The 15,115-nt window shown below is 54.2% G+C and overlaps 5 protein-coding genes across 5 annotated transcripts; 3 read left to right on the top strand and 2 right to left on the bottom strand.

Annotated features, from left to right (window-relative positions):
• Window positions 1-110: 110 nt before the first annotated feature.
• On the top strand, window positions 111-1,684 carry PG985_004310 (amidohydrolase family domain-containing protein; the record flags this gene model as incomplete). Its single annotated transcript, XM_066824079.1, has 2 exons — window positions 111-351; window positions 414-1,684. 2 exons carry the CDS (start codon window positions 111-113, stop codon window positions 1,682-1,684), a joined length of 1,512 nt encoding a protein of 503 aa, XP_066687239.1.
• Window positions 1,685-2,378: 694 nt separating this feature from the next.
• On the bottom strand, window positions 2,379-5,589 carry PG985_004309 (uncharacterized protein; the record flags this gene model as incomplete). The annotated part of the gene is made up of 3 exons (XM_066824078.1): window positions 2,379-3,134; window positions 3,963-4,931; window positions 5,038-5,589. 3 exons carry the CDS (start codon window positions 5,587-5,589, stop codon window positions 2,379-2,381), a joined length of 2,277 nt encoding a protein of 758 aa, XP_066687238.1.
• An 889-nt stretch (window positions 5,590-6,478) lies between these two features.
• Window positions 6,479-8,628, bottom strand: PG985_004308 (ATP-dependent DNA helicase II subunit 1; the record flags this gene model as incomplete). The annotated part of the gene is made up of 4 exons (XM_066824077.1): window positions 6,479-6,810; window positions 6,899-7,831; window positions 7,970-8,510; window positions 8,569-8,628. The coding sequence occupies 4 exons, from the start codon at window positions 8,626-8,628 to the stop codon at window positions 6,479-6,481; spliced, it is 1,866 nt and encodes a 621-aa protein (XP_066687237.1).
• Window positions 8,629-9,481: 853 nt separating this feature from the next.
• PG985_004307 (uncharacterized protein) lies at window positions 9,482-10,870 on the top strand (the record flags this gene model as incomplete). Its single annotated transcript, XM_066824076.1, has 3 exons — window positions 9,482-9,733; window positions 9,797-10,361; window positions 10,413-10,870. The coding sequence occupies 3 exons, from the start codon at window positions 9,482-9,484 to the stop codon at window positions 10,868-10,870; spliced, it is 1,275 nt and encodes a 424-aa protein (XP_066687236.1).
• A 2,387-nt stretch (window positions 10,871-13,257) lies between these two features.
• PG985_004306 (uncharacterized protein) lies at window positions 13,258-14,827 on the top strand (the record flags this gene model as incomplete). The annotated part of the gene is made up of 2 exons (XM_066824075.1): window positions 13,258-14,632; window positions 14,697-14,827. 2 exons carry the CDS (start codon window positions 13,258-13,260, stop codon window positions 14,825-14,827), a joined length of 1,506 nt encoding a protein of 501 aa, XP_066687235.1.
• Between the last annotated feature and the right edge of the window lie 288 nt (window positions 14,828-15,115).

The raw sequence follows: 15,115 nt of genomic DNA, 5'->3' as shown, positions 1-15,115 counted from the left end.
GGGAACTCTTCGTTGCCCCCTAGCCAAAGTACAACTCATTTGAACCGGTCTCAGAATAGGGGGACGGGCCTTTGTCCTCGAGTCGAATGAGAAAAATGGCGCCGCCAGCAATGCAGAAGAACCAACTCTTCGTGGGCACTTTCGTCCACAGTAAATCGCTCAATCAGCTAGAGTACTTGCACGATGCGGCCATTGCCGTTGATAAGTCGGGTAAGATTGTGGCCATTGAGCTGCAATTCTACGACCAGAAGCAAGCGGCAGAGATCCTGTACGCGAAACTGGGGTGGGATGATGGCGACGTGCAGGTTCGGGCCTGCGAAGAGGGACAGTTCTATTTCCCCGGCTTCATAGGTACGAGAAACAAACAAGCGATGCCTCGGTCTGTGCTACGAGCTAACACGGGCATCGTCAAGATACGCACATCCACGCGCCGCAGTACCCCAACGCCGGCATCTTCGGCAGCTCGACCCTGTTGGACTGGCTCAACAAGTACACCTTCCCCATGGAGGCGTCCTTGGCCAAGCTGCCCCGCGCCCGCCGCGTCTACGGCCAGGTCGTCCGCCGCACCCTGTCGCACGGCACCACCGCCGCCGCCTACTACGCCACCATCGACGTCGCCGCCACCAACCTGCTGGCCGACCTCTGTCTCGCCGCCGGGCAGCGCGCTTTCGTGGGCCGCGTCTGCATGGACCGCCTCGCGCCCGACTACTACGCCGACGAGGGCGGGCCCGACGCCGTCCTCGCCCGGACCCGCGAGACCATCGACCACATGCGCCGCATCGACCCCACCGGCGACATCGTCGCGCCCATCCTCACCCCGCGCTTCGCGCCCGCCTGCTCCGACGGCACCATGGAGGCGCTGGGCCGGCTCGCCCGCAGCGACGACCTGCGCGTCCAGACGCACATCTCGGAGAACGTCGGCGAGATCGCCCTCGTGCGCGAGCTCTTCCCCGACGCCGCCGACTACGCCTCCGTCTACGACGGCTTCGGCCTCCTGACGCCCCGCACCGTGCTCGCCCACGCCGTGCACCTGACCGAGGCCGAGGCCGCCCTCATCCACCGCCGCGGCGCCAAGGTCGCCCACTGCCCCTGCTCCAACTCGGCCCTAACGAGCGGCGAGTGCCGCGTGCGCTGGCTGCTCGACCGCGGCGTCGGCGTCGGGCTCGGCACCGACGTCAGCGGCGGCTACGCCCCCAGCGTGCTCGAGGCCGCGCGCCTCGCCTGCCTCGTCTCCCGCCACCTCGCCATGCCCTACAACGCCCAGGGTGACGGCCGCCGCGCCCCCGCCGACATCGACGATGAGGAGCGCGCGCGCGCCACCCTGAGCGTCGAGGAGGTCCTGCATCTCGCCACGCGCGGCGGCGCCGCCGTCCTCGGGCTCGAGCACAAGGTCGGCGGGTTCGAGGTCGGCATGGAGTGGGACGCGCAGCTGATCGGGCTGAACGTGGTCGCCAACGACGAACACGATGATGGCAACGCAGACGGGACCGGATCAGTAGAGAATAGCAGTGGTGGTGGTGTCGGAGGAGTCGGTGCAGATGAGGGCAACGTCGACATCTTCGGCTGGGAGAAGTGGGACGAGCGCATCGCCAAGTGGGTGTACAACGGCGACGACCGGAATACCAAGATGGTCTGGGTCAAGGGACGACTGGTGCACCAACGCCCCTCCTCGACCTCGTCGTAAGAGCTTGATATGAGCCAACACAGTCAAAAGGGATGCGACAACATACAGATGCCATTACAGAGAAATAGACGGGAAAGGGGAGTCTTAAGAACGGTGAGATTATGTCACCATATGCTACGTTTACTTAGAGGGTTACGATGCCTTTTGTTTCTTGCTTCATTTCACTACTTTGGACACCGGATAATAGAGGTAGAGATAGATAACTGTCGGGACGTTGCGGGTATCATCACCATAGGGCGGACCTGTTTGCACGGACGGCGAGGTTCACTTGAATCAACCTCCATACAGATTTCAGCGTCAATGCATGTCATGATGCGGGCGACGGAAAATACTTTAGATAGCTGCCAATGAATTGGGTTGTCAATTACATAAATGCCATAGCTACCATGCATGGTTTTCACACCTGGTCCTTCCATTTGATTGAGCTCGGTCATCTCCATCTCCAGCTTGCTAGGGTATAATACTAGAAATCATCGCATAATAATTACTGAAGCATCAGGAAAATCTTCTTCCCTTGACTCCAGTCGCCCTTCTATACATGCCGTACGCCTGTGTAGCAATGGTAAAACAAACGCCACTGTGTGTCTTCTGACTCGAATTCATTCCTTCCAAAATGCTTCCACAGTTAAGGATGTTCTCGTAGAACCTCGTCAAACCGTCTCTCCCAATGCATGGTATACCGCCTAGGTGACGCCTAGTTGCCAGGATGGCCGCGGCTCAGCAGATCAAACATCGACGGCTCCTCTCCATAACTAGATCCATAGCCAGGCATGCTTGGTCGATGGCTCGAGTACGCCCCAGCATTAGCAGAAGCGCTCGTGCTGCCGTAAGTTGCGTTTGCCGTGTTACTATTATAATTGGCGTGGTTTGAAGTGCTGGTGCTTGCCGCTGGGAAGCCGTACCACGTCTGATTGCTCTGGCTTTGATGCGGCTGATTTGCGATCTGGGATTGATAGGAGTTGTACCCTGGCTGCTGAGACTGGTTGTAAGCAGCTTGGGAGGCCTGCCGGGCAGCTGAACGCGTTCCATACGGACTGGTTGGTGCTGGTTGCGCGTTCGGCATGTTATAAGAATGTGTGGTGTCTGACCGGGAGCCGCGGCCTTGGGCAGATGTCCATTGGTTAGAGTTGCCACTGCTCGAAGCACCATAGTTGCTTGTGTCATTGGCGGTGTTGGTATCGGCAGTGCCGCTGCTTCTCGAATAATCATACGACGGCGCCGTATACGAATTTGTTGCCGTGGATGTAGACTGCGTCTGATACGAGTTAGGTTCGTAGGAGCTATGTGCAGTAGCGTCGCCGGCTGTAGTGGTGGTGGGATACTGTGTATTGCTCGTGCTATATCGGCCATACGTATCGTACCCAGGAGCCGTGGTCGGGGCGCTGGCGTGGCCATAAGCATTTGCGGCGGCGCTGAAAGATGTGGGAACCTGTGGTGGTGGCACAGGGGTCTGTGTGACCGGAGTATTGGTCTGTGATCTATGACCTTGTCGTGACTGAGTCCTTGCGGTGGGCTTCCTCGTCGTTTGGTATGGAGATCTTGTTACTGCTGACACGTGTGGGGTCTGCTGCTGCGTTGCCGTTTGTGAGAGCGTCACGGCAGCTTGCATGGTATCCGGGCTTGGATGGGCATGGACCTGGGCTTCATATCCCGATTTACGCGACTTGGGTCGTTGCTTTGCAGCCTGCGCTTGCGAGAGACTCGGCGATCTGGTTGTGCCTTGCGCAGTCAAATCTGGCGAGTGCGATGCATTATTCCAGCCTGGTGGACGAACCAGGTTCGCAGCTGTATTCCCAGAGTCGGTGCGCTGGTGCTGAGTGGCGGGTCCCGTAGGAAGGCTGCGTCTGTTTGTACTCCGGGAACTCTGTCGAGCTGGTTGAGGCTGGGCAACAGGTGGAGGCTGAGAGTATGCGGACGGCGGTTGACTGGGTTGTGTTGCCGATGGAAAAGACAGAGATGGGGACGCTTGAGACGTGTCTCTTTGAAATTGCGAAGATGGGAATGTCAGGTTGGCCATAGCTTGATGTGCATGCCGTGCGGCTTCTGAACTATCTGCATCGGAGTAGGTCACGCCGCTATTTGACGAATAGTAATTAGTGTTCATGGACTGAGGCGCAGCTGGCTGTGGTTGCTCAATTGGGCCTGACAATATATTCGGATCCGGTATGAATTCATCATTGTCCGGATCCATGGCTGGGACAGGAGCAGCTGCCGCAACTGGAGCTACTTGCTGGACTGCTTGCATTGGCCTGGGCACCGGTACTGGTGTGATTTGTACTGGCTGTACATTCTGTGGTGGCTCAATATGCTCGGGCTGCTCAATCTGTTCTCTCTCTCCAGCATCATCCTCCTCTTCGGCTTGGACATCGGTATCAGGATCAGCAGCCTCTGCTGACTTCTCTGCTGGTTTCTCCGATTTTCTTCGTGGGCGCGGCGGCAAGTATACGCAGGTCTCGCCAGCCTCCTGGCAAACAGAGCAAACCGGATGCTCCTTTGTGCATTTCACTTTCCGGTTCTTGCAGGTGTCACAGGTACCACGCGTTCTCCTCTGCTTCGGCAGGTTCAGCGTCATGGTTGTAGTTTCCATCCCACCGTTCTGTGCATTGCCAGGCTCAACAGCCCGTGAGGCCGCCGTACCATCCCCATTTTCAGCTGCAGCATCCGACTTCCTCTTGCGAGGTTTTCTCTTCTTGGTGGGTGTTTCTGTGTCACCAGGCGGAGCCGCAGCAGGTCCCGGTGCGGAAGCATCGGCTACATCTGGAGTACCCTGGGCGGGGGTAGTATTGGCTGAGGCCTGTTGGTCCTTCTCGTCAGGGTGTACAATCCTCAGACGCTCTGCACCGTACTTAGCGAGCATTTCAAGAGAGAGCTCCTGTAGATGTGGTGCCTGGTTCGAGAATATATTCATCTGTTCTTCAGAGAGTGTCGTGGGGTCTATCCCCTTTCCTGACAATAACTCGACCGCCAACTCTCTTCGTCTCGCAGCTTCTGCTGCAGGAATGTTCAAGAACGGTGTCGCAGACGCCGCACCAGCATTGGCAGAGTTTTGCTCCGGGATCGATGGATTCTGGGCCGATGTGTTCGTTCCTTCGGGATCGGCTTGGTTCGGTTCAGTATTATCCGCCGCCTTGCTCTTTCTCTTCGCTCGTTTCTTCGGTGCGCCTTCCTCGCCTTCGGCAGGTGGCGGTCGCTTCGCCTTGGTCGACTTGTTGCCAACGTGGTTACCGTTGGCAACAGGGGGGAGGCACTGCCGGAGCCAGAAGATCTGCCAGCTCGGCCACGGTCTTGTGTAGAGGCGTGTGTTCGTACTTGATGACTATAGCTCTGCTACCTCTCGAGAACGTGATGGATACACTTCCACGGCAGTCGAAGGCAGGCCGACTCATATTGATGGGGTCTTGCCCGCCTGGGCCGCTCCAAGCAGCAATGGGTGGCCTTCCCGTGCTCTTGGCATTCTGACGATTCCACGCTTGCAGAGAGTTCTTGCACTGGTAGGTGAAGTCCCAGCCCTGCACACCCCTCACTACCTGGCGTACATTCCAAGAACTTCCGTCCACCTCGCCAATAGCACCAATTATATGTTTTGCGACAATGCGTTGCAGGACCGGGTCGTCGTTCGGTTGATTCATGATCGTCTCAGAGGCGTTTATGGTGCGCGTGACTGGGGGTTGCAAGTGGTGCACCGGGTCCTCCCCCTCGGGGACTTCGGGCTCGACGGCGATGTCGAAAACTGCATTTTGCCGAATCTCAAAGGCTGTCGATATGTGTTCGGCGCGCGTGTCGGTACGTCGCGCAACATGATTGGCCAAAGACTGGCAAACGTCCTGGATCGTGTTGCAGACGTTTCCATTGCTGTTGCTTTCGGCCCTGACAGACTGCCCGATGCTGCTCAGGAGGGCGTCCATTGTAGCGAAAGTGGCCGACGGGGCAGCATGGGTGTCGAAAGTCGCGTGTCGCGACCAGTATACGCGCCCCGGATTGAAGTGACCTAGAAAGCCGTGATGACGGATAAGTTGGATAAGTTTGGTGGAGTAGCTTCTTGCAGGTGCGAGGATCGGGTCTGTGCGCTTGCCGTGTGAGTATACCTTGCTAATATTGGGTGTCGCATTTGGGTGCTCTACTGACACTACCGACACTACCAGAAACCAGATGCGGGCGTCTGTGTTGATGTGAACTTTCGCCCACTAGAATGAGAAATTTTGAGTGAACAAGTAAAACTTTTGTTCGAATCTGGGTATGAGGGGCAACAGGCAGACAAAATCATACAAGTTAGGCAAGTACGAAGTTTTGGGTGTTTGGAAATGCAGCAGTCAGGTGCAACGAAATGTAAACGGGTCGTTCTTGCCTGCTCGTTCTTGGTACTTATCAACTGCAGCGCATACAAAGTGCCATGTCAGTAGACTGGAGCATATACCTATGTAGAACAAATGCAAGGTGCATCAAGCACATATATTGACGATTTCCGCGCCCAGCCTGCAGTGCTAAGATTTCAGAAGTTGATACAAATATTGGATTTTCGCACGTGAGGCGTAAGTGTCAAGATACCATTCTCCAACTGCAACAGAGACGAGCAGTTTGTGCACCTTCCCCAGTCTCCAAGCACAAGGGGGATTTGAAAATTGATCGAGCAGTGGTTATGTTATTGTATAGCCATACAGACTAATGCCTTGCAAGCCCTCTTGCACTATTGCCCATCGCCTGTCCCTCGAGGCCTCGTACAGGAGACAGCTTGATATATGAACAAATCCGGAACGCCTTGCAAACCACATCCTCTGGTATAATGTCGTCATGGTCTTACATATTCTCCTCGGCCCATTGCTCAAGCCGTTCCACCAAGTCAGCCTTGCGTCCCTTTGTATCCAAGCTGCGAGCTGCGAGGGCATCCTTCAGCTCTGTGACCTTCATTTTTGTGACATCACCCGAATTGACCAGCTTCTTCAAGGCTGCATCGGTCATGGCTGAGCTGCCATCCTCGTCAGTCTTCTTGCTAGCTGTCGCTGTCTTTGTTCTCTTCTTTGGTCGAGGCTCATCATCCTCGGCATCAAGCTCCCGTTTGATGGCCTTTTGCTCCTGGTGCTTGACCAATGCTTCATTGGCTACATCTGCCCACTCCTGAAGGTAGCCTCCTGTAGAGGGAAAGACGTGTCAGTATATACTCTGCAGAGAAAAGCTCTATCGAGATTGGAACTGATACGAAATGAATATGTGACTCACCCGCCCGCTTGCTGATTGCTTTGTTTTTGGGCACAGTAGCGTCGTCTGGTTTGTCTGGGACTTCTTCTTCCAGAGCTAAGGCTTGCAGAATCTTGTAGTGCCACTGCAGAGCTGGATTGGGATACCTGTGTGGCTCGTACAATCCCCGAGGCATCTGCAACTGTCCCGTGATCTTGTTCATTTTGTCGGTCAGCTCATTCGTAGTCCTCACGATCTGCAGTTCAGGCCCAGCTCGAACGTCATCCGCAAATGGGATAGGATAGAGCCAGAGGCCAGCAGGAAGATACGGCGTTCCCGATTTCTCGTCCGACTGGCTTCGTGAAGGAATTATGGCGACAAGTTGGGGGTTCGCATTCTTGCGTGCAATATGCCATGCGATGCCAACCTTCTTTGACTTGACCAGCTTCTGCCATAGTGCAGAAAACACACGCGTGGAGCCTACATAGCCCTCCTCGCTGGGATAGATGAAGATAGACTTCTTGATAGCCATCCAAAATTTGAGCAGGGATCGATCTTTGAAACCGATGATCCTGATAGTCTTTTCGCCGAACTTCTTGACTTCGGTCTGCTCCTCTGGGCTGAAGTAGACATACTCGCCTCCGAATTTGTATGCCTTCTTGAGCTCCCCCTTCTCAACGTCGCGTGTGCTGTCCTTCTCTGTCCGCGCGGTCTCGCCAACCGCAATTTGAGCCTTCTCGTCATCTAACCAGACGTAGCAGCTCCTTGCGGGCGCCTGTTTTTGGAACAGGTTGTAGCCCTTGACAGATATAGTGAGACCTGCCCCGATCTCAAAGGGCATGCTAGAGAAGTAAGCACGCTTCGGTGTCTTTTTTGAGTCGATGTTCTTGATTAGAGATTTGAGAAGCGACAGGCCATCATTGCCAGACTTGGACTCTAAGACGTTCTCCGGATCGGTGAGCTCGGCTAATGGGTCTTTGAATATGATATCCTGAGGTAAAATCAATACCGGGCATCATCTTTAGCCAAGAGGGGGATTGCATACGTTCCAGAACTTGCCTAGGTCAAAAGAACTATCTTTGTGGCCAACGGGGAAGAGAGTGATGAACACACCCAGATCGTATAAATCCTTCGCACGAACTGCGGCTGCCTCGTTCATTTTCTTATCGTCCAAGTGGGGATTGTCACCGTCGGTGATGATGAAGAGTCGCCGAGAGCCAAAGTTAGGTGCCTTGGTTGCCATGATCTGGTTGGCACAAAACAAGACGTCCTTGATAGTGGCTGGCTCCTTAGATGGGATTAAGACCTCTTCAGAGTCTTCGCCATCTTCTACAAGGCTCTTCAACTTCTTCACATCATCGGCAGCCGGGACATCGAGCGGTACGTATACATAACAATGAGGATAGCCAGGGCTGCCGCGTTCTTCATCCTCGTCATTGGATTTGCTCTTCTCTGTATTGAACAGGAGGATTCCCATCATATCTTTGGGGTTGGAGATGATTCGCTGCTGCATCACTTGGTAGGCACATTTGAGAGCTGCAGTCATGCCACTGTCCGTGTCAGCTTTCTTGTCATCTGAGGCCGGAGGTGCTTTCTGCATCGTCTTGCTGACGTCGATTGCAAAGAGCAGCGCGTCCTTCTGTGACTTGTAGATCTACAATTTCATTAGCTCGTCCGACCAGGGCAGGAACTCATGGGTATAAGAGACGAACATCCTCATCAAGCTCGTCTTCTTCAGGCTCTTGGCCATCTTGATTATGGTGGTAACTCATGATGACGTTTCTAATGAAAGAGATATGGTCTCAGAAGGATTGGTTTATGAAGCATCAGAAGTCTGAAAAAAATGAAGCGGCATCGAACCTTTTTGATCGGCCAATGGGTTGTTATGGTATTTGTCCGGGCTTCTATTCTTCTTCTTGATGATGGCCTGTGAAGGCATAGGCACCTACACGCTTGCCAGGGATACTAGGCAACCACCCGCGTCCAGGCCAAGTGGAGCCATTGTCTAACACACGAAAGCACCTGACTTTGGAAGCACAGGCCAGTACTTCAAACGCCCTCGATTAACAACTGCAGCTATCCAATTGGATCAAACACCAGCATCTTGTGCAACATTTGTTGCTGTCATCAGGAACGAACGAACACATCCTCTAACAGTCAACAGCAGACATGGGTGGGAACTGTAAATGGACTCAAATCAGGTAATTTGACTAGTATTTCTATTTGAGGATAAATACTGCATTTAATCAAGTGAGCAATTGGCCCATGCTGTTGTTCATCTTCAGATCTCGCAGAACAACTAGATCCATCAAGATCGGTGCTCGTAGGTAGCAGCACCATTAGCGTACGATTACCAGTGGATGCTCGGCGACTCGGTGCCTGTCTACAGCCCACTGGCACAGCTACTAGCGCTACGTACCGTGTATTGCTGGCCATGACCCTCACGTTTTATTCGAGTGGGATGTTCGTTCATCGTGGCATTTTCTTTGCCCTCCTCAGCCTTTTCTGCTGAACTGATACTGCATAGTTCTTCTTGGCTTGTTGGAACTGAGTCAAATTCTGTTTGCCTGTTTTGTCAATCGCTTCGTTCTTTCAATTCCAGGCCCCTGCCTGCAACTTGCCAGCATGTCTCTACGACATTCTGCTGGGCAGCTCTCGAAGAGAGTGTCGCAAACGACCAGGAGCTCCAATTCTCCCGTGCTGAAGTCGCTGGTCTCTCCAGGATACAATGCACTTCAAGCCCGAGGCTTCGCGACCCCGGTGCCGCCAGTAACGCAAAATGCCGCCGGGTCCAAGGGCCCAACCGCCATGGTGTTCCTCAACATGGGCGGTCCCTCTACTACCGACGAAGTCCACAGTTTCCTGAGTCGCTTGTTTGTATGAGCTACCGGTGCTTTGCTCACTTACTCTGTATGAGAGCTGACAGTGCCCCTGTTCTAGGCAGATGCAGATCTGATTCCTCTCGGACCGCTGCAAAACTACCTCGGGCCCTTCATTGCGAAACGCCGAACACCCAAGATTAAAGAGCAGTACGCGGAGATCGGAGGAGGCTCGCCTATTCGGAAATGGTCGGAGTACCAGAGCGCCGAGATGTGCAAGCTCCTCGACAAGATGTCCCCCGAAACCGCGCCCCATAAACCATACGTCGCCTTCCGATACGCGGATCCTCTCACGGAGGAGATGTACAACCGACTTCTCGCAGATGGATTTGGCAACGGCAAGGGAGGCAGAGCTGTCGCCTTTACGCAATACCCCCAGTACTCTTGCTCTACAACCGGCAGCAGTATCAATGAGCTCTGGAAATGGCGCCAGCGTCTGGAGGGAAAGGCAACATCAGGCACTATTCAGTGGAGTGTCATTGACAGATGGCCGGCGCACCCGGGACTGGTGGAGACATTTGCCAAGAACATAGAGGAGAAGCTGGCAGAGTATCCTGAAGAGCGGCGCAAGAATGCAATGCTGATGTTCTCAGCCCACAGCTTGCCCATGACAGTCGTCAACAGAGGTAAGATTCCGTGCACAGCAGTAAATATTGCACCCGCTAACATGAACCCAGGCGACCCCTACCCTGCCGAGGTTGCGGCTACCGTCTATGCTGTTATGCAGCGCTTGAACTTCTCTAACCCCTACCGGCTATGCTGGCAGTCCCAGGTTGGCCCGCAGCCATGGCTGGGACCCCAGACATCCACTTCGGTGGAGGAGTATGTCAAGAAGGGCCAGACGGACATGGTACTGATTCCCATTGCCTTCACATCGGACCATATCGAGACTCTCTACGAGCTTGACAAGGAGATCATTGGCGAGTCGGGGCACCCAGACACGATCAAGCGTGTGGAGAGCTTGAATGGCAACCCTACCTTTATCAAGGCCCTGGCAGATCTTGCCAAGTCGCACCTGGACAGCGGGGTTTCGTGCTCATTGCAGATGGGCTTGAGGTGCCCTGGATGCAAGAGCGAACGTTGTGCCGAGTCGAAGAAGTTCTTCGCTGGCCCGGAAAATGCATTTGCTGTATAGTTTGCGACAGTAGAAAGTGTATATTAGAGCCTGCCTGAAGCAAGTGTAAAGAAACCAACTATTCACGCCCTACCACGCTTCACGAAGCCTTTCGAAGTAGAGCCCTTCTAGTCATGACACCCACTAGTCTGCTACTCGGTTAGTACTTACTACTACCTGTACGGAGTATAAATTCATGTATCACCATATGAGTTATCTCAGTGCTGGCAGATCGGCTGTCCCTTTCCCAAATACCCCGCCTCAAACCCTCTAACCAGAGGCCAATGTAAGTTTTCATGAAGGGATTCTACTTGGACTTTTTCATCTTCGGTATTGCAGGCAATGCCGATGCAAATGCAATGATTATCACTGATAAATGCACTGCACCCCGTTGGCTTAATTGATGCATCCGCTAAGAATACCCCTGCCATTGAGAAGTCATTGCTGATAAATGCCAATTCCCAGCGGGCAGGACAAGCAGCCAGTCTTGGAGCGTAGTACGACAGTACTACCCCACGCTCTAAAGCCCACGCGGCGCAGGTCTGTCTTCGTTGCGTCATTGATTTGAAATGCGATTTTCGTCTTTACGTGGTTATGATTTCACGACAGAACAGATGGCATATTTGCAGGTAATGAGCATAGTGCAGCGCTGTGCGAACAAAGCCGTTGAGTCGCAGTGTTTTGTGAGGTTTACCTGACCGACCATAGGCATATCCTTTTTTACCATATGGAGCTCGTAAAGGCAGAGAGGCGGCCTCGGCGATTGTTGAGACAGACACCCACTGAAGCAGGATGTACCTTGAAACCCTCCCGTGGCTTATCCCAGCAAATCCGATAGGACCAGACACGCCGTGTCCCTGAACCGCCTGTAGATTCCGAGCAAGCTGCCACGTTCGCAGTAGCCTACAGGGGTCAACGTGGTTAATTGTCAGCATCGCAAAGAAGGTTTTCTCCCATTTCGGCTTCTTCCTTCACAGACGAAGCAAGGAGAGACGGGATAAGCTTCTGGGTGGGCGACCTCAGGTCAGCTATCAATATTGCGGTCCGTCAGGCGTTGCTCAGCCCATACCCAGTAAATTGTCCTTTTTCAAGTTGTGATCTAGAGTTGATCAGAGCTGGCTGGCGTTGGGCACTGAAAATGTATCCTGGAACAATGCCGGTCTAGCGTTTCGTTTCGATGCTGTTTCCTGTTTCCCCGGTTCGCCAGCTTGATAATAGAACATGCCCAATATTATCATTTCGTTGTAAGTAGTCCGTAAAGTCCGCTCCGGGGGCTTACACCAAGTAGGTTACATGTAGCACACTCTCTTGTGCTGCATTACTGAATTGCTGGCTGACACATTGGAGCCAACTGGGCATCCACCCACACCCCCAGTCGCGACGCTAAAGTGGTAGCCCCCTTGTGCACTCGGTGTTGGTATGTATTGCGTAGACTATCTTGACGAAATAAGAAAGTCGAGTGTCGTAAGTACCCGGACATGCCAGGAGGAACGGGGCCCGCGTTCACCACCCAACTTTCCCTTATCTCGACCTCGGATCCCTCCAACCCCGAGCAGAGATCCGTAGCGATCGATAATCCTCCCACTTTTTGTGATATTCTCCTAATCGGTCATTTTCTTGCATCTCCCCATCTCGTTCCCCATGGCATCGAGGCAAGGCAGGAGCTTTCAGTCAACCTCTGCTGCGCATCGTAGCGCTTCAACGACGTCATCCTAGATAGACAGGAAATATTCTTGCGCCAGAGTTGTGACCTGCGATTACCCCGGATCGAACTTCCCCGACCAATCAGATCGAAAACCGCGCCAGCTATCACTGCATAACCTATGCGCAAACCCACCAAGCAACATCCCTAAAAGAAAGATATAGAGATGACCAGCGAAAGGCAGCCCCCGGGGGCGACGGTCGGGAGTAATAAGATCATCATGATCGACGCGGAAAACGAGGAGGGGAGACATCGCCTTTGCTCGGCGCCGGCGCCGATGGCGACGCAACGGGGAGCGGCAGCGAAAACACAAGCGCGGAGAGCAGGGGAACCTTGGCGCAAGAATACGACCACCTGCCTTGGTATAAACGGCCCTCGGTACGTTGTTGACGATGTTGTTGATGCTTTACCCGAGCGAGCGGATGCGCCATGCAGAAGCCCGTCGCGAACCAACCGTTCCCGTTCATTTATTAGACTTTCCGCATGCAAGGGAAAACTGACTCTCGAGTCAGGTATATTGGCTCATTGGCCCTTACTTACTGTTCACGCTTGCCTTTGGAGGTGTTTTGGTGCCGAGGATCAATCTGTGAGTTTCATCGCATCTTCCACCCAGTCCGGGTGTATGCAACCTGCCATTCTTGAACGCGCAGCTGACGTATCTCGACCCCCAATTTGCAGAATTGTTGATTTGGTATGCCGCGACTATATGGCGGATAAGAGCCTGCTGGATCCGACGTTCATTGTCACCCCGATAGTGCTGGGCGGGGACAACCCGCAATGTCAGATCCCGCCGGTCCAGCGCAGCGTCGCCACCTTCACGCTCATGACGAGTGTTTTGACCGGCGCGCTGAGCGCGCTCACGGCGCCCAAGCTGGGCTCTCTCAGCGACCGATACGGCCGGACCCGGTTGCTCGCCATCGCCTCCATCGGCGGCGTCCTCAACGAAATCGCCACCATTCTTTGCGCAAAGTATCCCGAAGCGCTCGATTACCATTGGATTCTGGTGGGCGCTTTCATGGATGGTATCACAGGCTCGTTCACCGCAGGCGGTATCATCGCTACCGCATACACCAGTGACACTTCGTCGCCGTCGAAGCGCGGCGTCTATATCGGCTACTTACAAGCCTGCCTCTTCACCGGTGTGGCTGTTGGGCCCTTACTCGCAGGCTACCTGGTGAAATGGACCGACACACTGCTGTCGATTTTCTATGTTGCGCTCGCGAGCCATATCATCTTCATGCTCTTCATCTGGCTCGTCATGCCCGAATCATTGTCTAAGAAGCGCCAACTGCTAGCACGGCAGAAGCACCAGCAGGAAGAGGACGCGCTTGCCTCGCGCCTGCACTCCCGTGTGAGGAGCAGATTACTCCTGGACTGGCTGCCGGCCGTTTTCATGGCCAACCCTCTGGCGCCCCTGAAGATGCTCGTCCCCGGAGGTGCAGGCGAGGGCCGGTTGCGGCGCAACATTCTAATCCTTGCCTTCATCGACACCATTATCCTCTCCGTCGCGATTGGCTCGGGAGCAGTCACCATCCTTTACGTCGAGTACATGTTCCACTGGGGCACCTTCGACGCTTCGCGCTTCGTGTCGCTGACGAGCTTCATACGCGTCATAGCGCTGCTCGGCGTCTTCCCCCTCGTAAACTACATCTTCCGCGTGCGGCCGATGCAGCGCCGGCAGCGCGATAGTGCCCTGCACATCATGGAGACGAACTCGGGCATGGACGAGCTGGACGTCTGGCTGCTGCGCATCGCGCTGGTGTCGGATGTCACGGGTATCGTCGGGTACTGCCTGGTGCGGACGCCCCAGCTGTTCGTCCTGTCCGGCGTGCTGACCTCCTTTGGCGGGCTTGGCGGCGCCGTCATTCAGAGCTCCATCACCAAGCACGTGCCGGCCGAGCGCGTCGGCTCGTTGCTTGGCGCCCTGGGCCTGCTTCACGCGCTGGGCCGCGTGTTCGCCCCCATGATGTTCAACGGCATCTACGCCGCGACCGTCGAAAGCTTCCCCCAGGCCTTCTTCGTGCTGCTTGCGGGTCTCTTCGGGCTGGCGATGGTCGGCAGCATCTTCCTCAGGCCTCACCGTAAGTATTTCTCCCCTTTGCAGCGAAGGCGGAGTTTGTTGAATACTGACATGATTGAATTTAGTCTGCTTGAAAGAGGACGGTTATGCGCCCGGGCCTACGTCTACCGCCGAGGCCCATTTGTACAGTGAGTGTGCCGACGAGGATGTAGTGGCTGAAGAGGACATCGCCGCTGGCTCGCTGCCTAGAGTGTAGGTACTTAATCACGGCCCAACAAGCTGTCGTGTCATACTTCGTTTAGATCGGGTTCTTAGAGGGGGCTATCGGCGCATGCGGTTTTCTCTTTATATATACACATACATACCATGAGACGCCCTTATATACATACTTTACAGTGTAAAGAAAAGAAAAATATAAAAGCAGTATACAAATGTACATCGTATGTCCAGAAACTTCGTTGAGATCCTATGACGGCATTTGGTCAAAATAAAACGAAGAAGTGTTATAGTATATTATTTACGCAAGGTTAATTGTGTCTATTTG

Source organism: Apiospora marii (genome assembly GCF_038362585.1).
Source record: "Apiospora marii strain CBS 49790 chromosome Unknown utg000003l_segment0_segment0, whole genome shotgun sequence".
NCBI lineage: Eukaryota > Fungi > Ascomycota > Sordariomycetes > Amphisphaeriales > Apiosporaceae > Apiospora > Apiospora marii.
This window is presented reverse-complemented; position numbering and strand designations above follow the sequence as displayed.